A 22,958-nucleotide genomic window follows, 5' to 3' on the forward strand; every position below is an offset into this window, starting at 1 on the left:
GAGTTGATTTTGTATATGGTTTGAGGAAAGGGTCCAGTTTCAGTCTTCTGCATATGACTAGCTAGTTATCCCAGCACCATTTATTGAATAGGGAGTCTTTTCCTCATTGCTTGCTTTTGTGGTTTTGTTGAAGATCAGATGGTTGTAGGTGTGCAGCAGCATTTTGGATTTTCTATTATGTTCCATTGTTCTATGTGTCTGTTTTGTGCCAGTACCATGCTGTTTTGGTTACTATAGCCTTGTAGTATACTTTAAAGTTGGGTAATGTGATGTCTTCAGCTTTGTTTTTTTTCCTTCCTTCCTTCCTTCCTTCCTTCCTTCCTTCCTTCCGTCCTTCCTTCCGTCCTTCCTTCCTTTTTTTTTTTTTTTCTTTCCTTTTTTTTTTTTTTTGCTTAGGATTGCCTTGGCTGTTTGGGGTCCTTTTGGTTCCATAGATATTTTAAAATAGTTTTTTTTCTAATTTTGTGAAGAATGTCCTTGGTAGTTTGATAGGAATAGCTTTTAATTCAGTAAATTGCTCTTTGGACAGCATGGCCTTTTAGTAATATTGATTCTTCCTATCCATGAACATGGAATGATTTTCCATTTGTTTGTGTCATCTGTGGTTTCTTTGAGCAGTGTTTTGTAATTCTTTTGTGGAGATATTTCAGCACCCTGGGTTGCTGTATTCCTAGGTATTCTTTTTGTGGCTGTTGTGAATGGAATTGTGTTTTGTGTGTGTGTGTGTGTGTGTGTGTTTTAAAGACAGAGTCTGGCTCTGTCACCCAGGCTGGAGTGCAGTAGCACAATCTTGGCTCACTGCAATCTTTGCCTCCTGGGTACAAGCAATTCTCTTGTCTCAGCCTCCTGAGTAACTGGGACTGCAAGCACATGCCACCATGCCTGGCTAATTTTTGTATTTTTAGTAGAGATGGGGCTTTACCTTGTTGGCCAGGCTGGTCTTGAACTCCTGGGCTCAAGCCATCCACCCGCCTTGGCCTTCCAAAGTGCTGGGATTATAGGCTGAGCCACCGTGCCCAGCTGGTATTGTGTTCTTGATTTGGCTGTCAACTTCAACATATGTGGTCATCATTATGTGGTGAATCACATTTTAAAATTTCGCTGAAGATTGTTATGGCTTATTATATGGTCAGTTTTAGAGTATGTGCCATGTGCAGATGAGAAGAATGTATATTCTGTTGTTTTGAATGGAGAGTTCTGTGGATATCTGTTACACCCGTTTGGTCAAATGCTGAGTTTAGGTCCTGAATATCTTTGTCAGTTGTCTGTCCCAATAATGTAATTCCGTCAGTGTAGTATTAAAGCCTCCCACTATTATTGTGTCATTATCTATGTCTCTTCATAAGTCTCTAATAACTTGCTTTATGAATCTGTGTGTTCCTTTGTTGGATGCATATATTTTTAGGATAGTTAGGTTTTCTTGTTTAATTGAGCCCTTTATTAATATGTAATGCTCTTCTTTATCATTATTGGTTTAGAATAGCAACCCCTGCTTTTTTCTGTTTTCTGTTTGCTTGTTAGATTTTTCTCCATCCCTTTACTTTGACCATATCAGTGTTATGTATGAAATGAGTCTCTTGTAGACAGCATACAGTTGGGCCTTGCTTCTTTAACCAACTAACCACAGTGCATCTTTTAATTGAGGCATTTAGTGTGTTTACATTCAAGGTTAATATTGGTATGTGCTCATTTGGTCTTGTCATTGTGTTGTTAGCTGGTTATTGTGCAGACTTGATTGTGTGGTTGCTGTATACAAATGTAGATGCAAATGCAGATATAGTAAATTAGTCAAAAATATGAGATGGGAATAGATTTAGAAAGATAGGGAAAAGCAAGTAATTACAATGATTAGTAGGAAGCTTGACAAATTGACTTCTAAGAGTCTGAGCTTCTCTGTGGTATCTATTGTATTGTCATTTGGCAGTTACAAAAATTGTTTCCTAAACTGCTTTTGCTATTTAATTACCATATATTTTGCTGTTCCAGGAAACCTGATCAGCTCTCAGTCATTGCAACATTTTTTATTCTAAAAATAGCATGAATTTTAGCTGTCTCAGTTTTCAGGTCTATTTGTTTATCTTTTGTTGTAAGATGAAGTTTTTTGACTTTAAGATTATGGTAAATGATTTACTGTTTTCCTATGAAGATATTTAATGTAAGATATTTAATGTTGTTCATACAGAGATGTACTTTAAAAAAATTTTAGCCAAATAAAAATTTTTTCTGGTTCTTTATAGTTTATTATGATATGTACACATGAGTGCTGAATAAACTCTAGGGATTTCATGGATATTTTCATTTAGTGTTCATAATCTGAATGGCACTTTGTCTTTTTTTTATTTAAGGATATATTTATGTTCATAACAAGACAGTTGAAGGGGCTAGAGGATACAAAGAGCCCACAATTCAATAGGTATTTTTATTTACTTGAGGTAAGCAATATCTTGTATCTTGAGATGACATTTTATATTTATTTTGTTTATATATTTTACTAATCAAAATATTTAACTTTCACTTTTTTACCTCTTATTTTTAGAACATTGCTTGGGTCAAGTCATATAACATATGCTTTGAGTTAGAAGATAGCAATGAAATTTTCACCCAGCTGTACAGAACCTTATTTTCAGTTATAAAGTAAGTTTATTTTATTAAGTATGTAACATTAAAAAAAAGAACAAATTTTGAACATGTAGGTGAATCTGCATAAACTGTTACAATTAATATTAGAAGGCTAAGAGACGTAACTTTTAGTACACTTAAATTTATTTTATACATGTTTCAAAATGAATAGAGCTTGATTTTGTATTATATGTAATTATTGGTTAGATGAATGGCATAAGGCCAATGTAAAACTTTTGGATTGCATTATTCATCTATAAAAAATACATACTGACTTCTTAATGCATGTGGCTATTTGAGCTTTTTGTGTATTCTTTAAAATTATTTACTAGAATTAACTTCAAAGCAATTCAGTTTTCTGAGTTTAAGGCAGAACTGAAGTTGCTTTTGATGTAATTACTTTTGATTGTGAGACTGGTTAAAATTAGGGAAAATAATTTAAGAAATGTAGTTTAAAATACAATTTGTATACTATTGTATGATGTGGGAGAGAGGGAAGCTTTAAATGAATATACATAGAATTTTATTTAATATTTTAGTATTATTTTTGTGAAGCATAATGCTTGTCAGTATCATCTTAAGAGTAAATCCTGTGTATCTCAGTTGTAATTGAAACAAAATCTGTTTTGAATTTCAGCAATGGCCACAATCAGAAAGTCCATATGCACATGGTAGACCTTATGAGCTCTATTATTTGTGAAGGTGATACAGTGTCTCAGGAGCTTTTGGATACAGTTTTAGTAAATCTGGTACCTGCTCATAAGGTGAGTAACAATATAATACTGTAATGTGTCTAATGCCTGTTAATATTAAGGCTTAAAATTTGTGCTTAGATTATAAATATGGTTTATCCTGCTTTAACCTTTTAGAGAATCCATTGGTTTAGTTATATTAATACATATTTATTGTGTTTAATGTGTAATAAAGAGATACACTAAGTCACTAGTAAGAAATTGTAGATTTCATGTAATAACATATTTGTTTTGATTCAGTTGTGTATAGAGTGTATTTCAGGGAGTGAGTTAGTAGCTACTTAGATGCTGTTACATAACTTACTTATCAGAAGATGAAACCAAGTAGGGCCATAACTAAAAGATAGTGATAATGTAGATAAAGAGGACTGGTGAAATTTAAAGGGAAGTCTCTACTAAATGGGAGAGGAGTAATATGTTGGTGACAGTGTTTTTTGCCTGTGTGATGTTAAGATGTTATGTTTCTGTGTTTGTGTGTGTGTGTGTGTGTGTGTGTGTGTGTGTGTGTGTGTGTTTGTGTTTTGATTTTAGAAAATGATTGAATCTCCAGTTAGAAATACGGTTCTGTAATTTAGAAGGCTGTGGGTTAAGGAGAGGAGGACAGGAATCACCAGTGTAATTATCTGTGCAAATATAAGACCTCTCTAGCAAGATATAGTCTCAATGTAGAGCTATGCAGGATTGACACAAATAATGCTTGAGTGAAAATGATCTCATAATTCAAAAATCAAACTCTTAAAGAAAACAGTGTCTGAATCCTGAAACTTAGCAGACACTACTAATAGCAAGATTAGAGCTCAAAAATTCAGATAATATGTTTATTAAATAAAATTCACAGGTCCTGGTGTGCTGTGGGTTCCTAGTCAGCTGCCATCTTGCTCCTTTTCCCACCCCTCACTCCTTCCTGTTGCACCTTCTGAATGCAGCGCACCATGTGCTGACTCTACCCAGACCAGCCTCACTTCTGCCTCTGGTGACCACAAGAGGGAAGGGGGAAGCTGGCAAGCAGATCTGCAGAGGCTTGTCCCATTGTCTCCTTCACCTTGATGCCCACATCTAGTTATAATCCCTGTTAATCCATTTTATTAAATGAGCTGTAAAAATCAGCCTGGGGCCCAGCTAGTGACTTCCCCTGGGCAAACGAACACCTGGCCTGATGCCACAAACTCTACTGCCTGTGTGCTCAGGTGAGAAGACAGAGGTTATGAATCTAGCCACAGAATGCCCTAGGGAGGAAGGCTGAATACCCAGGGGGAGACCTGCTAAGCCTTTCAAATGGATTGTGCCTGACTGGACTCTCAGCCTAGCTCTCTGGAACCCTCATTCACTTGTCAGCTGTGCCAAGACAAACCCTCCTAGACACAAATCGAGTATCTAGCTTGGCTTTCTACACTGAGCAGCTGACTACCAGAGGCATCTGAGGTCTCCATCCATCCCTTATCATGGAGAAGACTTTGTTGGGGAAAATAAACCCACCCTTCCTGATTATACATTTTCTCCTTGGCCTTGTTGTGGGGAGAGGACCTGTAGGTACTTCCAGAAACTAGAATCGTAGGATCTACCAAACCAGGTACTTATAGATTCAATCTTTGCTTAGTCCATTTAGCTTAGGGTGGAAATTTCTCAAGGCAATTACTGTTTTAAAGCCCTTTGCATAACTTGCATAGCTCCTTGCAATTTAGTGAATGACACTGAATAAAACATTCTGACAAAATTTTTAAAAGAATTATAAATACTCTTGAAAGGATTAATGATAAAATGTTTAAGAGGTAAAGAACTAGACATATTAAAGGAGAAAATTAAGAGAAAAACTCATTAGGAATGAAAAATGGCTGGGTGCAGTAGCTCACACCTGTAATCCCAGCACTTTGGGAGACCAAGGCAAGTGGATCACCTGAGGCCAGGAGTTCAAGACCAGCCTGACCAACATGGTGAAACCCTGTCCCTTCTGAAATTACAAAAATTAGCCAGGCGTGGCAGTGTGCTCCTGTAATCCCAGCTACTCAGGAGGCTGAGGGAGGAGAATTGCTTGAACCTGAGAGGTGGAGGTTACAGTGAACTGAGATTGTGCCACTGCACACTCAAGCCTGGGTGACACAGTGAGACTCCGTCTCAAAAAAAAAAAAAAAGAGAAAGAAAAGGAAAAATGGCCACCGAAATAGAAACCTTGATTGAATTGTATGTAAAAGATATTTAGAGAACTGGGATAGATGTGAGGAAATTATACAGGCACAGTGAGGTGAAACATGAAAGATAAGGTCTGACATATTTAATAGTGATTTCAGAATAACAAATAGAGAATTGAGAAGAGATGATATTCGAATAGAAGTTAGCTTAAAATATTCCAGAATTGGTTAAAGGCATTAATTTATGGAATAGTGGGAAAAGTACCATGACTAGAGTGAAAAAAAAAAATAGAGGAAATCCCTGTCCAGGCCCATCCTGAAATTATGGAATACTGAAAGAGAAATCATGTATAAAGCACCCAGAATGTAAAGGCATGGCCCTTACCAAGGAATGAAGGCTAAACTGATTGCTGACTTCTCAATTGCAGTGTTAGAGAATAAATGTAATCTTATATAAAATACAGTGGTTTAATGGAATTAATAAATGGTATGATCCTGGGATAATCAGGAGCATTTGGAGCTATTAAATTTGAACTTTAAATGAACCATTTATGTTAAAATTCTAAGGATTATAATAAAAGGAAGAGTTACAGTAAATGTAAGTGGCCTATATTTACCATGTAAGACAGGTTCTCAGATTAGATTGAACATAATCTGGGTGGTTACTTTTACTAAGAAATCAAAACACGTTCACAAAAGGTCGAATATAAAAGGATGGAAAAAGTACTTGCCAGGCAAGTATAAACCAAAAGAAAACCAAGATAGCTTATATTAGACCTAGTAGTCTTTAATGGATAAAGAAGAGCTTTATATAATAATAAAAGATTCAGTACTCAGAAAGATTTCTAAACTTGTATGCACACAGGCTCAAAATATATAAAACACAAAGTGAAAGAATTATGGACAGAAAGAAGCAAATTCACTATCTGTGTTCCATTTTAACATGTGTTTTAGTGATTATAAATCAGGTAAACTGAGTTTATAAAAAGATTGAGGATTTCAAACACAAAACTGCTAATTTAATGACAAGCATAATTAACAAAAAGAAGAAAATTCACTATTTGTGTTCCATTTTAACATGTATTTTAGTGATTATAAATCGGTAAACTGAGTTTATAAAAATAGGATTTGAAACACAAAACCACTAATTTAATAGCAAACATATAATCTGACAAAACATTGTCATAATGGCAGTTAAAATATTTAGAAATGATAAGTGATACATATTAAAACTTGCAGGATACACTTTAAGTGTAACTTCATGGCTAAATGTCCATTTCAAGGAGTAATAAAAACATTACGATAATAAATTATACAAGGAAGAAAGTAGTGAAGAAATGAAATTAGTGAAATAGAAAACACAGTGACATTCCATCAAAACCCAAAGTTAGTAATTTGAAAAATGTATTAAATAAGCAAATGCTTGGAAATCTCGATCACAAAAAAGGAAATGGTATCTATGTACAGTTTTAGAATGAAATGAGAAACAGTGAACATGAAAAAGATCCAAAGACAATTCCATGAAGAATATTTTATGCTAACATACTTGAAATTAGAATAAATTCCTAGAAAATATAACTTGGGAAATTTGTCTTGAGAGAAAATCAAGACAAATAGCCTACAACCAATACATTTAGTTGGTTTTAAAAACTCTGCCTATAAAACAAAGCTTTTTTTTTTCAAACAACAATAGCAATGATAGCAGCAGCAAAAATAATAACAGCAGCAGAACTCAAACCAACAGCAAAAGGATCTGTAAACCCATTACCAGGAGATTTCTATTGATCATTTAAGTGGCAAATATTCCTAACCTTCAGCACACTTCCAAATTATAGAAAGAAAGGACTACTCCATAACTCATTTTATGAGCAGAGAATAATCTTCCTAGGGAAACCAGGTGCAAACCAAGCAAGAAAAAAAAAAAAAAAAAAGGCTAATTGATTTCCAATATAAAATAGTAATTTCCAGAATGATTTAAAATACTGTTGATAATCACCAAATTGGCTTTATTTTAGGAATACAAGGATGGAGTAGCATTAAAATGTTAGTGATAGACTAAGATATTTGTTTAATAGATCAAAGAGAAAGACAAATTTTAATAGATACAGAAAAAGATGGATACAATTCATTATAATTTATAACTTAGCAAATTTGAAATAGAACTTAAACTGACAAGGAGATAATGTATGTTACATTATTTAATGGTGAAATTTTGAAGCATTCTCTTTGACGTGAGGAACATTGTAAAAAGATTGCTTCTACTCAGGCAAAAGGCAAATGTGCTTTAAAATTTTGGTATTATTTATATTTACATATTTTGAAATTTCAGTAGCTTTTGGGGTACAGGTGGTTTTTGGTTACGTGGATGAATTGTATAGTGGTGAAATCTGAGCTTTTAGTGCACCTGTCACCTGAGAAGTGTACATTGTACCCAGTGTGTACACAATGTGTTTGTCTCTTGTCCCCTCTCCGCCTTCTGATTCCCTGTAGTCCATTATATCACTCTGTGTGCCTTTGTGTACCTATAGCTTAGCTCCCACTTATAAGTGAGAACATACAGTATTTGGTTTCCCATTCCTGAGTTGCCTCACTTGAAATGATGGCTTCCAGCTCCATCCAAGTTGCTGCAAAAGACATTATTTCATTCTTTTTATCACTGAGTAGTGTTTCATGGTGTATATATACCACATTTTCTTTATCCACTCATTAGTCAGTGGACAGTTAGATTGGTTCGATATGGTTCGATATCTTAAGCATGCTATTTTTAATCCGCATTATAGTAGGTGTGTTACATTAGTGAAGTAAGACAAGACAAATACAGTATAAAAGGATTATAAAGAAGAAACTAAACCGAAATGTGATTGTGCAGAAAACACAAAATGGTGTACAGACAAATTTATAGAAAATATAAGAACATTCTAGAAGGTTGTGAGACATAAGAAGATACAAAAACCTGCTAGCATAATTTCAAAAATTTTTCATTTGTAACTTTAACAAAGATGTAAGGTACTTAGAAATTTAACTGTAATGTGTATCACCTTTATGTTGAAAATTGTTATAATTGACTGAAAATCATAATAGAAAACCTACATATGTTGAGAGATTTACTGTTTATGGAAGGGGAGACTCAGTATCATATTGATGTCAGTCTTCTGCATACTGATCAATAATTCAATCAAAAATAGAAACCAAGGCCAAGCTCAGTGGCTCTCTCTCGTTATCCCAGCACTTTGGGAAGCCAAGGCGGGGGAATCACTTTGAGCTCAGGAGTTTGAGACCAGCCTGAATAACATGGCAAAACCCTGTCTCTACGAAAATTAGCTGGGGAAGTGACGCATGCCTGTAGTCCCAGCTGCTTGGGAGGCCGTAGTGGGAGGATCGCTTGCAGGGAGGTCAAGGCTGCAGTGAGCCGTGTTCACACCACTGCATTCCATCCTGGGCGACCAAGTGAGACTCTGTCTCAAAAAAAAAAAAAAAAAAAAAAAGAAAGAAACCGATAACATGTGCACTTGTGTGTAATTTGACAAGATGAATCTAAAATTGACATGAAAGAGCAAATGACCAATAATAGCCAAACAGTTTTAAAGAATAAGAAAACAGGGACCTAATCTTGACATTATTTTCATGTGTCCCTTTGGCAATGATCAGTCAGTGATAGACAAAGGGACATATGGAAATAATGGAGAATTTCTTAATGGAAGCATCCTTATGTAGAAGCTGAGAGAGTGGGTATTACGTTATCATAGGGGGAATAAAAAATTATTTAATGAATGGTTTTAGGACAGTTTAGCACTTATATGGAAAATAATAAAAATTAGATACTTATTTCAGACCATACATAAGAATAAATTACAGGTGGAATAAAGGTCTAAATCTGAGAAGTAAATTTTAAAAATTTTGTTTGAAAATAAACATCTTAACCTCAAGATAGGAATGAATTTCTTAAAGATACAGAGAGCAACTCCATATGAGAACAGATTGATATATTTGATTACATTAAAAATAAAAGCTATTTGTGGTAGCCAATATATGGAATTCACCTGTGTCTATCAGTGGATGAGTGTATAAAGAAAATGTGGTATATGTATACAATGGAATATTATTCCAGCCATAAAAAAATGAAATTGTGTAATTTGCAGCAATATGGATGGAACTGGAGGTTATTTTGTCAAGTGATATAAAATGAGAACAGGAAGACAAGTACGTTTTCACTCATGTGGGGGCTAAAAAAAGGTCTCATGGAAGTAGAGAATAGAATGGTGGTTATCAGAGATTGGGAAAGGAACTGGGGAGGGGAGGAATGAAGAGAAGTTAAGGAGTACAAAAATACACTTAGATAGAAGGCATAGTTCTTTCTAGTTTTGTTTTATTTTATTTGTTTATTTTTTGAGGTGGAGTCTCACTCTGTTGCCCAGGCTGGAATGCAGTGGCGTGATCTTGGCTCACTGCAACCTCTGCCTCCTGGATTCAAGCAATTCTTCTGCCTCAGCCTCCCAAGTAGCTGGGATTATAGGCATCCGCCACCACACGCGGCTCATTTTATTTTTATTGGAGACAGGGTTTTGCCATGTTGGCTAGGCTTGATCTCGAACTCCTGGCCTCAGGTGATCCACCTGCCTCTGCCTCTCAAAGTGCTGGAATTACAGATGTGAGCTATGGTGCTTGGCCGTGGTATTTGATAGTACAGTAGGGAAATTATAGTTAACAATAGTTTACATTTCAAAATAGCTAAAAGAGAAGATTTTAATGTTCCCAGGACAAAGAAAACATAAATATTTGAGGTGATGGATATTTCAGGTACCTTGATTTGATTATTACTCAGTGTATACATGTATCAAAACAGCACATGTACCCCCAGAATAAGCACAGTTGTTACATATCAATTAAAAAAAATGAAAAAGTCTCCATACTTTAAGACACCATAAATACTGTGAAAAGACAGATATAGACTAAAGTATGTTATACATGTACAGACAGTTCCTGACTTAACGGTTTGACTTACTTTATGATGGGTTTATTGGGTTATTGAGTGCATTTTGACTTACTATGGGTTTATTGAGATGTGACTTCACCAAAAGTAGAGGAACATCTGTAATTGATGAAAGTTTAGTCCGTAGAATCTGTGAAGAAAATCTAAAAATAAATAAGAGCAAGACTAAACAGCCTAATTGAAAACTGGCCAAGATAGAATTTACAGAAAATTACTTCTCATTTACACAAGGAGACTTGTACAAGACATATAATGTCAGTGAATAGGAGGATCAGTAAAGAATCTGTAGTATATCATATCTAAACAGCAGTTAGTATGAATGAAATAACAAAATACAAGCATTAAGGCAGGTAAATCTAAAACTATGCTGAGTAAAGAGTGTGAGTTTAAGGATATATACAGTGTTCCTGTTCTCAGGAATATGTTTAAACTGGAGTAGTGACTCCATTTTTTATCTTTACTTCCTTGTATTATTATCAAAGTCTCTGAGAAACATAGCTTCTTATATTTTTTCTTGTTGTCTTCCCTCCGTACTTTACTATTTGTTGTATTTTCTGTTGTATCCTTCTACTTACTTGTGCTCTGAAATGTGTTTGAGTAATCTGCTTTCCCACAGCTGCTGAAAACTCCTTTGTCGTTCCCTGCCTATAGGTTCCCCATCGCTGCCCACACTAGAACATAGTTCATTCTCTTAGGATGTTTTGTTTTTTTTTGGACCTGAAGTGGAACAACCTGTGTTTGTAATTAACTGATTTGATTTTGGGACTAGATCTAGAATGACTGTATCTAATAAGCGTTTATTGACCATTTCTATGTGGTTTACATTATGTTATGAACAAAATAGGAAGATAATATAATTATCCTTACATGGATGGAATCTTAGATCCAGTAGGCCAGTTAGTCCTTAAAAAGAAAAGTGGTTTTGCCTTCTCTCTTTTATTCCAATTGAGTCTTAATTTTTTCATTCATTTACTCAAGAGTAGCATTTTTAATACAGGTAATATTTTGCTTTTCATGTTAGAGATATATAATATAGATACTGTTTATGTTTTTCAGAATTTAAACAAGCAAGCATATGATTTGGCAAAGGCTTTGCTGAAGAGGACAGCTCAAGCTATTGAGCCATATATTACCAATGTAAGTCTTACTTGTAATTGGTTGTCAGAAGGATTAAACCGAAAATTTAAAGACTTGCTAGAAGCAAAATTTCGTCAGATAGTGTATAGTTTTAAAAACAACAAATTTGTGTTGTTTTAACCCTTAAGTAATATATTTTCTTTCTTCTTCTTAAAATTATTCTTGCTTAATATTTTTTGGAAGGCTTGCTTTCATCCTATTTGTTCTTTATTTTCTTTCAAATTGCCTGAGAACTTAAACAGTTTTATTTTGGTTAGCAAGATATTCTGTTTGTTTCTACTGATAGAAATAGAGTTAAATGTAATTAGATAAAACATGTGGAACTTTTCATTATTCAGAGACATTGCTTACAGGTTTTTGGAGCTTAAATTGATTTGTACAAGAAGAAGATATGAACTAATATTAAGACCTAGAAATTGAAGGCAAGTATGAATGGCAGTAGTGATTTAGTAAAAGTTGCTTATCTATTGCTATTCCTGGGTTAGATTCCATATAAATCTGTCTTTTCTGAAAAAGAGGAATAATTGTAATAAAGTGAGCCCTTTCAGTATCACACCAGATCTACTTACTTATGATTGACTATCTTGTATTTATTTTTAGAAGAAATATTTTTTAGCTGCTAGGTTCACTGACAGAAGTTTATGGTAAGTTTTATTTTCTCCCCACAGTTCTTTTGAGTTGTACAGATTTAGGTGGCAGTATTCATATTATATTCTATGTGAATGGTGCCTCCTAGAATACAAATGTAGAGTACAGTGTTAATGGTGCTCCTTGGAATTGTGTAACAGTACAGTCCTTCCACCTGCTTTTCAGTTTCACTCACCTCCAGACAAGTAAAGGATATACATTTGCATTCCTGAGTAAAGTAAGAAAGAAAGCCTTTAGTAATTACTTACGCATTCTCCTAAAATTTATTTTCTTGGAGAGTTTTTCTTGTAGTATACACAAATTTAAAGTCAGTGTATGAAATATATCATGAAAAGATGTACTTTGAAAACTAACATACTTCATAAAACAGTAACTTAATAAATTCCAGCTTTTGTTTCTGGCTTATAGCCTTAGAGAATCCTAAACATACGATGATTTGGAAAAGTTAAGTTAATTTGTAAGGAAATTGTTTTGAAGGGTAAACTTTCAGAAGCTGTGGAATCAAATTCTGTAACCTATCTTAATTGCTCCAAGATTGTCAGGGAACTTCAAATATTGGTTTCTGCAGTTTTTAAGCTATGGGTATTGGCTGAGATAAATTGGTTGGATTGAGTTTTTTCATCATTGGCTTAGTGGCACTTGAAGTGTGTAGACCTAGACTTAAACATTCTGTAATTATCCTTTTCCCTTGCTTCAAGTACTTCTAAATGACTATTTCCATGGGCCATTAGAGCACACTAGGTGAGCTCCTCCTGGTGGCCATTTATTTAAACTCATATTGCCAAGCCAGTTTCTTTTTTTCTCTTCTGTTTTTTTTGGGCGGGTCGAGGGGGAACACATCTTATTTTGGTTTCTTTTCTGGCACAAAATAAGAAAAGATCACTGTACCATATTGATATCTCTACTCTGATTGGGGAAAATCAATATTTGATTGGGGCAATTAAAGGAAAAAACCCACAATAAATGATGATACTTATTAGAGTTAGGTGATTAGGTTCGTTATAATTTTGTATGTTTGAAAATATTTATAATGGAAGTAAAAGAAAAAAAGGCTGAGGAAATATTTTTAACAATCCCAGAATACATCAAGGTAAACACATTTCTTTATCACTTATACCTTGTGTTAATTTCCTGTTATTCTTGTGTGCAGAAATAGAATCCTTCCCCCGTGAACTCCCCAAACTTTCATATTATATCTATATCAAAAGCTGAGGAGCAGGGGCGAAGCAGAGTGTTCTGAGCACACCTTGAATTATATATACTTTCTCCTAGTACCTTGTCCACTATTTTCTTATTTCTTCCTGTTTTCTTGTTCCTTGCCTTATTTGAAGGTTAGCTAAGAAATAAATATTGCTTTTTCCCCTCCTTTTAGTTCCTTTATGTCTACTTAGGTTTCCATTTCAAACCTTTATAATTACATATAAAATCACTTTCTAGTGAAGTTAATTGTCTTGTAGTAGGGTAAAATTAGTTCAGTGTTAGAAATCATTCTTAGCCCTTTTGGACTTACAGTTGAAAAAGCCATTATTTACTGATCTTCCTAGTTGAGAATTAGCAAGTAAAAATAGGAGTAAGATACTGAGATAATAACCCCACTTCTCTCTCTTTTCTGTTTTCTTTTCATTCACACATACAGACACATTCTTTTTTTTTTTTTTTTTTTAATAGATAGTGTTTCTTACATATCAAGACTTAAGAAATCACTGTGGTGGTATAGGTTATTTATTTATTAAATGTTTTTGTTGCTGTCGTTTGAGACAGAGTCTTTCTCTGGCACCCTGGCTGGAGTTCAGTGGTGTGATCTTGGCACACTGCAACCTCTGCTTCTGAAGCTCAAGTGATCCTCCTACTTCAGCCCCCTGAGTAGCTAGGACTACAGGAATGAACCACCATGTCTGGCAAATTTTTCCTTTTTTAAAAAATTTTTTGTAGAGACAGGGTTTCATTCACCGTGTTGCCCATGCTGTTCTTGAATTGCTGTGATCAAGCAATCCTCCTGCCTCAGCCTCTCAAAGTGTTAGGATTATAGGCGTGAGCCACCATGCCCAGCCTAGGTTATTTTTTTTTAATAGAATTTGTTGTAACACAACAACCTAGGAAGCTGAGCAGTACATATATATTTGTTTAGAAGATAAAATGGAATATCAAGAACAAAAAGTACCTGGTGATAATTCTAAAATGTCCTACATGCATCACTTCTTAATGATGTTATTTTTCACCAGTTCTTTTTTCTGTCACAAATTTTAGAATATGTCAAAAAATTATTTTGTTGGACTGAAAAAAGTACATCCAGTCCTTGTTGGAATAGGTGAAATTTGGTTAAATTGCTTAATTCCACTGAGCCTCTGTTTTTGCACCTGTAATGCTTGAGTGGTGGTAGAGAATGTGTTACTTCATGTGAAAGCACTTTGTAATTAAAATTAGCCATGTATATTTAAGGTAGAATTTATTAATAATTTTTTATAATTTATTTGTAATTAAGGTAGAATTTATTACTGACTGGTGACATCTTTCATTAGGAGGCATTTGCTGTACAAAAAAATTAATTTATAGTATGTAATTAGTTACCCATTTGTAAATGAAAGAATTTTAGGAAGGAAATATTTTAATCAACTCTAAATCTGCCTCCACTAAATTTTCAGCCCTTAGGAAGGGCTTGGATTGTTTTACCCGTATTTGCATATTTTTTATTCATTTACCAAACATATATTGTGTGCCTCCTCTGTATCAGGCACTGTGCTAGGTAGGCTTTTACACACTGGAGAAGACCAACTTGGTCATTGTCTTTTTGGAGATTATAAAAGTGTTCAATACGTGTTTTTAAATGGAATTTGTGAGAAATTAAACCAGGGAATGATTTTTTTTTCTTAATTTTTCAAATAAGTTTTTCCCAGACTGTCAGAAGATGATGATGGTTTGACCACTTTGATGGTGAGATTGGGAATGGTTTTTGTTCTTTATTAAGGAAAATACTATTTATTAAATAGGTAGTGTTAAGCAGGAGAAAATTTGTGAATGGAAGCAAAAAAGCCACTTTATTTTCAACCTGAGTAAGAATTTAACCTTTGATGTCATGAAATTCTCTTCCCATAAAATTGATAAATAGGAAGGACAAACAAGTTCGTTTTAAAACCAATAAAGAAAGAATAGCAAAATAGAATTTGTTCTTCTTTCTTCATGTCTGGGTAGTCTAATCTGATTCATAGACCTAAAAAAGTCACATAAAAACAACCCAAGAAGTAAAAGTAAGCAGAAAAGACATAGAAATATGAAATTCTCCACTCTGTACTCTCAGTATAGAAAGTTAAAGTGTAATTAAGCCAGTTGTGTGTTAACTGTCACAGAAGAGATTAGGGCAGCTTGCATGGTATAAAGAGTCCTTGACTCCTTCTCCTCTGAGACTCAGGAAACCATTAAGGATGTATGGCGGGGTATGCTTTTGGTTAACTGTTTATGTTTTTGGAAGGTTTTAAATAGAAAGGAACTTGACAGTTATGCCATGCATCTTTACCAATTTCAGTAGTAATATGATAAATGATCTGAGTGTGGAAACTAGTTAGAGCTAGCTATATGGTAGGGAAAAATTGTTTAAATTTGGATTTTCCTTGTGTTTGTGTGTGCTTTTAAATGGATTTTAATTAGTGTTGTAAACCCTGTAGATATGTACACATCAGAACGTAAAAGAAGACAAAGAATTAGAAAGAGGTAGTTTTTCATCAGAAGTAAAAAATTACATATTTCAAACATAGAATTGCCTTCTATGAAAATGTAAGAAAGCTGTATCTATGGGATGATGTTTTCTTATGTATGTACTAAGGTGAACAGGCTATTTTCCCTCACCCTTGGGGAGATTAAGACATTGTTTTAGTCAGGGTTTTCTAGAGAAATAGCCAATAGTGAGTGAGTGTATGTATATACAGACACACATACACATATGTGTGTGTATATTCACACATAGTGTATAAATACACACACACTGAGAGACACATGTATATGTATGAGAGGGAATTTATTAGGGGAATTAACTTATGAGATTACAGAGTCTGAGAATTCCAAGAGTAGGCTGTCTGCAAGCTGGAGAACCAGGGAAGCCAGTGGTGTTACTCTCAGAGGCAGAAGGCAAGGCTTGAGAACCTAGCAGGGGACTGGGCCGCTGGTGCAGTTTCTGGAGTCTGAAGGCAGGAAAACCTGGAGTGCTGCTGTCCAAGGGTAGGAAATGAATGTCCCAATCCAGAAGACAGTGAATTCACTTCCTTTTGCCTTATTGGGCCTTCAAGCCTATTTGGATGATGCCTGCCCATACTGAGGGCAGATCTTTCCCACTAAGTCTATAAGCCAATCTCCTCTGCAAACATCATTGCAGACACACCCAGAAACAATGCTTTACCAGCTCTCTAGGTATCCCTTAATGCAGTCAAGTTGACACATAAAATTAACCATCCAGAAATATACACAAATAATAATATAGGATAGAATATAGTCAGTATTATAATGGGGAGCAGAGTATATTTGAAAAGTAGAATGTTTATTGAAATGTTTCTGTCTGTTTTATTGTATACAAGATGGATTCCATGTTTTATCTTTTCCTGTAGCCTGTACTGGTTTCCCATGTAATGTTAGAAAATATTTTGATATGCCTAGTTTGATTTTGTATAAAATAATGATGAATTTGGTCAAATAATTACGATTTTTAAAACATTCATCTTGTCTCTGGTTTTTCTACTAATGATAGGCTTTCTTTCTCAAAAGTTTTTTAATCAGGTTCTGATGCTTGGGAAAACATCTATCAGCGATTTGTCAGAGCATGTCTTTGACTTAATTTTGGAGCTCTACAATATTGATAGTCATTTGCTGCTCTCTGTTTTACCCCAGCTTGAATTTAAATTAAAGGTAACTTGTAAAAATAATATGATTCTACTGACCAAGTTATTAGCAAAGAGCATTATTTATAGCTTTTTAATTTTACAATAGTTTTAACTGAATGTCGGAGATGAAGGGGGAGTATTACTATTATTTCTTCACATATTTGTGCCATGTCTGTCTGTGAATCTTCAGTGCCTGGCAGGTGCCTAGCAAATAGTAACTGCTTAATAAATGATTAGTAAGGTTAGCAAGATGGTATTTTCCTCCAGATATTTTCCAGATAAATTCTAGGATTTGACTAACTTTTGAAGTCTTAGCTATACATCAAGCTTATGTTTTCAAGGCACAGTTTATAGTAGTTCCCTTGACCACTTAGGCCATAAAAATAGTTTAGAGTTTGTTACCCACATAGTGTGAAATGCTTTCCCTTTATGCATATTATCTCATGTTGCTTATGTTGCAAGTTTGTTTGCTTTTTATATAGTTCTGTGAATTTTTTATTTTTTTGAGAGGATTTTTTTTGTTTTGTTGCCCAGGTTGGAGTGCAGTGGTGTCATCTTTGCTCACTGCAACCTGTGCCTGTCGGGGTCAAGCGATTCTTCCACCTCAGCCTCCCAAGTAGCTGGGACTACAGGCATGCGCCACCACCTCTGCTAATTTTTGTATTTTTTGGGTAGAGACAGGGTTTCCCCATGTTGGCTAGGCTGGTCTCAAACTCCTGACCTCAAGTAATCCACCTGCCTTGACCTCCCAAAAGTGTTGGCATTACAGGCAAAAAATACCACCCCCAACCCAGTGAAATTTTTTGGTAGCATGTTCCTAACTGCTTTGACATTAAATTATGTTGTAAAATTGAGCTTTATTTGCAGAATTGGATAATATAGTTTTCTTTTTCAAATCATTACAATAAGATTAAGTAAAGCTAGTTATAATTATTTATCTTTGTGGACCCAGAAAAGTTCTTAAATGAGTTTTGCATCTAAAACTTTTGATTTTCTTTCAAAAACAAAACAGTCCACATTGGTAGTGTGAACACCCCAAGTAGCCAGTACATAAGTATTCTTCTTATATTCTGGAGTATGTTTTTGGTATGTTTCTCAAATGAGCCATTCAATTAACTGGCCTTCCTGTCCCCTTTTTAATGTGGTTAGTGATTTGGGTGAGGCAGCAGGTAGTCACACCTCTAATTATTTGTTGGTTTATATGATTTTCTCTAGTAAAGATATTGAGTAAATGCTATGCATGTTCCTACACACTATGAGAAATACAAAAATAAAGAAATTATCATCCCTGCTTTCAGCAAACTTAACATCTAGTATGAGAGGAAGAGGAAAAAATCCAGATCTAATATGAGGCCAGATATTATAAGTGTCATAAGAGATACAAACAGCGTACAATTGAAGCAAAGGAAACAGCATGCAGAAGCATATAGAGGTAGGAAGGTTCCGGGTGAATTCGTGGAACACAAAGAATTATAATTGGAAGATAGCATAAAGTAAGTTTAAATCACTCCTGGCTGCATATTAGAATCTTTGCTTGTTAAGACTTAAAGAAATAGCTGTCCAGGCACTAAACCAGACTAGCTGATTCAGAGTTTTGGGGAACTGAGGTTTTTTTTTTGTTGTTGTTGTTTTTCTTCTTGTTTTAATTTTTTTTTTAAGTTTTGAGATGATTCTAATGTACAGCCAGGCTTGAGATATAATTACTTAGAGGAATAAAGAGAGAAATAATAGAGACGAGTTAGGTCATATTGTGGGGGCTCTTGGCATGGCAGGTTGTGGCATTGGTTGAAAATTTAAAGACAGTTTGTGTAGTGACATTTCCATAGTACCTTGAATATCAATGCCTTTTGATATACCCGATTCCCACACTTTATGTTCAAGTCTAGTATTGTGACTGGCTCATTCACTTATCCATTGAGTCATTTGTTGGCAGTGCCAAAATCAGTAGTAAAATTGAATTCACGTCCCTAGGGTGCCCCCAGTGTAGTACATAAAAGAAATTTGAGTTTTCACAGGTTTAAGTCCTCTTCTTTTTACTGTTGAGCTCCTTTTAGAAATCTGGTCTATGTAGATGAAGTGTCTTACTGGGAGACTTTAGCACATACTAATAGAGCTAAAAAGTATATTCACACAAAGTTTTCTGTTTTCTGTAGGCCTGGCCTCTGTCAGTGTCTGTTGTGAAAAACCACACATAGTTTTTCAAGGGTCCTGGGTAGGTTTTATAAGAGTTTATTTTGACTCTGAATAGAAATAAACTTTAATTGTAGGAGGGGCTTCTAACATTGGAACAGACTTGAAAGATGTATTTTCATGAAAGGGTACTTCTTTAATGGAATTTGAGATAATTAGAGCATTTATGATGACATTTAATTTTGTGAGAAGTAAAGTGAGCATTTTATGTAATTTTCATTTAGAGTTCATGAAAGATTTTCTGTGGAATTGGAGCATCAGGGAAATCGTGGCAAAGAATGGGCAGCCTTATTCTGAGTATCTACTGCATGGTTTTAAAGCTGTGATTGTGTTTTATTTTAGAGCAATGATAATGAGGAGCGCCTACAAGTTGTTAAACTACTGGCAAAAATGTTTGGGGCAAAGGATTCGGAATTGGCTTCTCAAAACAAGCCACTTTGGCAGTGCTACTTGGGCAGGTATATGATTTTGGTTTCCCATTTAAAAGTAATACATGATTCTGCTGACCGTTTTTTTAAAAAAAATTATCCACGTTTAAACTGTGTTTTCTGGAAGTTTTGAAAGTTGTTAATGACTGGCTATATTTATAATTACTCTTTTAGTCTTTATCCTCAGTAATTTTTGAAAGATAATACATTTTAAAGCTATCTCTTAGGGTATTATGACCATGAGGTTAATATTACTACTTTAAGGCAGTGATTAATTCCAACTGAAAATACCTCTTTGGGAGATAGAGCCCCTCCACAAATTAATTAAAATTAATTAGGTTGTTTGGAGATATTGACAGGATAATAATATTCACAGAGTGAATAAAGAAATGACTATTTATATTTCTCTTCCTAACCTCCTTTCTGTATTTCTCAGTTAAAGGAAATGATGGCCTGGATTCCTTGCATGGTTTGAATGATGCACAAAATCCCTGAAATGGTTGCAAAAGTTTGAGTGTGTTTGTGTATGTCACTGTTCTGTGAGAGGTATTCATTTCATTACCTTTTCTAAAGAGATCCCTCTCCTTGAAATATTAAAAGCCCGACAAATGCCTTGGCTGAAACTTGCTTTGACTCAGAAAAAAAGAGAATTTTTCCCTTCAAATTATTCTCATAACAAATAATGCAGTTAAGTTATAAACAAACAAGTACGATCTGGCTTGGGCGCAGTGGCTCACACCTATAATCCTAGCACTTTGGGAGGCCGAGGCTGGCGGATCATGAGGTCAGGAGATCGAGACCATCCTGGCTAACATGAGTGAACCTCGTCTCTACTAAAAATAGAAAAAAATTAGCCAGACGTGGTGGCAGCGCTTGTAGTCCCAGCTACTCGGGAGGCTGAGGCAGGAGGATGGCGTGAACCCGGGAGGTGGAGCTTGCAGTGAGCCGAGATCTTGCCACTGCACTCTAGCCTGGGCGACAGCGAGACTGTCTCAAAAAAAAAAAAAAAAAAAAGATTTAAAGACTCTGATTTTATTTTCTTTGTGTTGAAATATTTGCAATAGTATCACCACTTTCTTTTCATTTTAGTAAAAACTGTCAGTGATTACAGTAAATTTCATATTTTGGTCTCAATTTTCTGATTTGTTAAAATGAGGATATAAGATGTGATAAGTGTTTGTTAAGCTTCAAATCTCCAGTCTGATTTCTTGATTCTTATTTAGCTCAATAATTATATTCAGTGAGTCAAGTTAAGCCAACTTTTTTCTTTTAAATACAATGGAAAGTTTTTAGACAGTAGGGAAGAATATCAGTTTAAATTATGCAACTCAATTTAAAGTTTATTTTATTTAATATTTTAAAACAAAAATACTTTTACTATATAGATATTTATTATATCTTTAAATTAAGACTTGGATAGCCAGGATGTATTTTATTGGTTTTAACTGGAGAAATCCTAATGTAAATGTGTATATCACCTTTCTATCATATTGTAATTTTTCCTTTTAATATTGATGACATAAAACTTACACAGTATTAAGTAACACCAACTTTAAGGAGTTAGTCTTTTAAAAGACATCTTAGTATATTTATTTTTAATTGTTGTAAGGTGCATGTTTACCTAAGAAATGGTAAAGTATATAGGATTGAGTACCTGAATTCAAAACAGGAAGGGACCAGAGGCTAGATTTTATAACTTTTGGGAGGGGAGGTATACTTCATAGAGCATATGCTTTTTTCTAATTTTTATGAGTAATTTGGTGCTGATTTTGAAGACGTTTTCCCTCTCCTTTATAATGCTAAATTTTGTTTCTTAGGTATTGAATGATGTAAGATTTGGGAGCCTTTTGATTTCATAGAATTAAGACATACGAAAATATCAAATGGAAAAATTTTGGCTTCACTTTAATGTTCTTGATACTTAATTTTTTAAAATTACTATTTTACATTCTGTGATAAAGTAACGTATACAGACTGAACATCAGAGGTTGAGAGACAGCTCAACATCATGTGCTTCCTGATGGAGGAACACAATACCCTCTATGGTATTTTGGTAGTCTGGCAAAAATAAATTGACCCAAATATGATCAAGTCTTTAGATCTAACTACCAGTTTACAGGATTTAGAAGAGAGAGGAACCTGTTAATTCATATCAGAATGATACAATTAGCAAAATCTAAATTATGGAATAAAACCATACACACACACAGCAGTTGCTCTAGCAAATTACCGGAAAAAAAAAAGAGTTGGAGGGAAAACAAAAGATTAAAAGAGGCTTAAGTGACATATCAACCAAAGAATTTTAACTTTTTAGGGATACATACATATTTACAGATGTAATGTAAAAAGTGGTTTTGCCATTAGTGGCAATGTAATAATTGTGATGATTAATTGGATAGTAGTAACTTGGGTACACTTTTAGAGTCATGTAATATCCTATAGGGTTTAGTGTGAGATCTGCCATACATTAGTGAATGCCCTATATTTTAAAAGGAATACTTTAGGGAAAGTTTTCTTTCAAACATAGTTTGGGATTTATGATATTTCTATGAACTGTGTATGCACACTTGCATAAATAGATGTATTTGAAAGTATGTTTATAGGAAATTTTTTGTCATTCTTATATTTGAGCCTAATGTATATGGTTTAATCAGGTTCCTTAAAATCAGATAGCTCTCACAGGAGATTGCCCTAGTTTATATAGAGGTTCCAGAGCATTCAGACATACATCTTGTATCAGAAACTTTATAAAATGATTTGGGTTCTACTTTACATTTTCCTTCATAAACTTTTTTTTTCTTTCATTAGAAAACTATAAATTGGGTACAGATTTAATGCATGTCTGTTTCTCTTATTTTAAAGATCACTCTGTGCCTTTATATTTTATCAGGTTTAATGATATCCATGTACCGATCCGCCTGGAATGTGTGAAATTTGCTAGCCATTGTCTCATGAACCATCCTGATTTAGCAAAGGACTTAACAGGTACTATATATATGTAACAGCAAATATTCTTACATGCTCCTCAGTGGAAAAAAATAAGTTTCATAGTGGAAAAAAAATCCCTTTTTTGGGGGACAGTAGGTGAAGTTTTGTTTTAGTTTAAGGTTTTTGAAGTTTTTTTTTGAAGGTTGATTTTTTTTTTTTTTTTTTTTAAATAGAGTCAAGGTCTTGCTATGTTGCCCAAGCTTACCTAGAACTCC

At 34.4% G+C, this 22,958-nt stretch overlaps 1 protein-coding gene across 1 annotated transcript in view; it reads left to right on the forward strand.

The window, feature by feature from the left end:
• Positions 1 to 22,958, forward strand: part of PDS5B (PDS5 cohesin associated factor B) — a 127,029-nt gene that overhangs the window by 10,708 nt on the left and 93,363 nt on the right. Inside the window, 7 exon segments of the mRNA XM_017855519.1 lie at positions 2,346 to 2,432; positions 2,537 to 2,634; positions 3,257 to 3,383; positions 11,544 to 11,624; positions 17,022 to 17,162; positions 19,670 to 19,785; positions 22,646 to 22,740. Coding sequence (XP_017711008.1) covers positions 2,346 to 2,432; positions 2,537 to 2,634; positions 3,257 to 3,383; positions 11,544 to 11,624; positions 17,022 to 17,162; positions 19,670 to 19,785; positions 22,646 to 22,740 — 745 coding nt within the window.

Source organism: Rhinopithecus bieti, unplaced genomic scaffold (assembly GCF_001698545.2).
Source record: "Rhinopithecus bieti isolate Rb0 unplaced genomic scaffold, ASM169854v2 scaffold_41745, whole genome shotgun sequence".
NCBI classification, from domain to species: domain Eukaryota; kingdom Metazoa; phylum Chordata; class Mammalia; order Primates; family Cercopithecidae; genus Rhinopithecus; species Rhinopithecus bieti.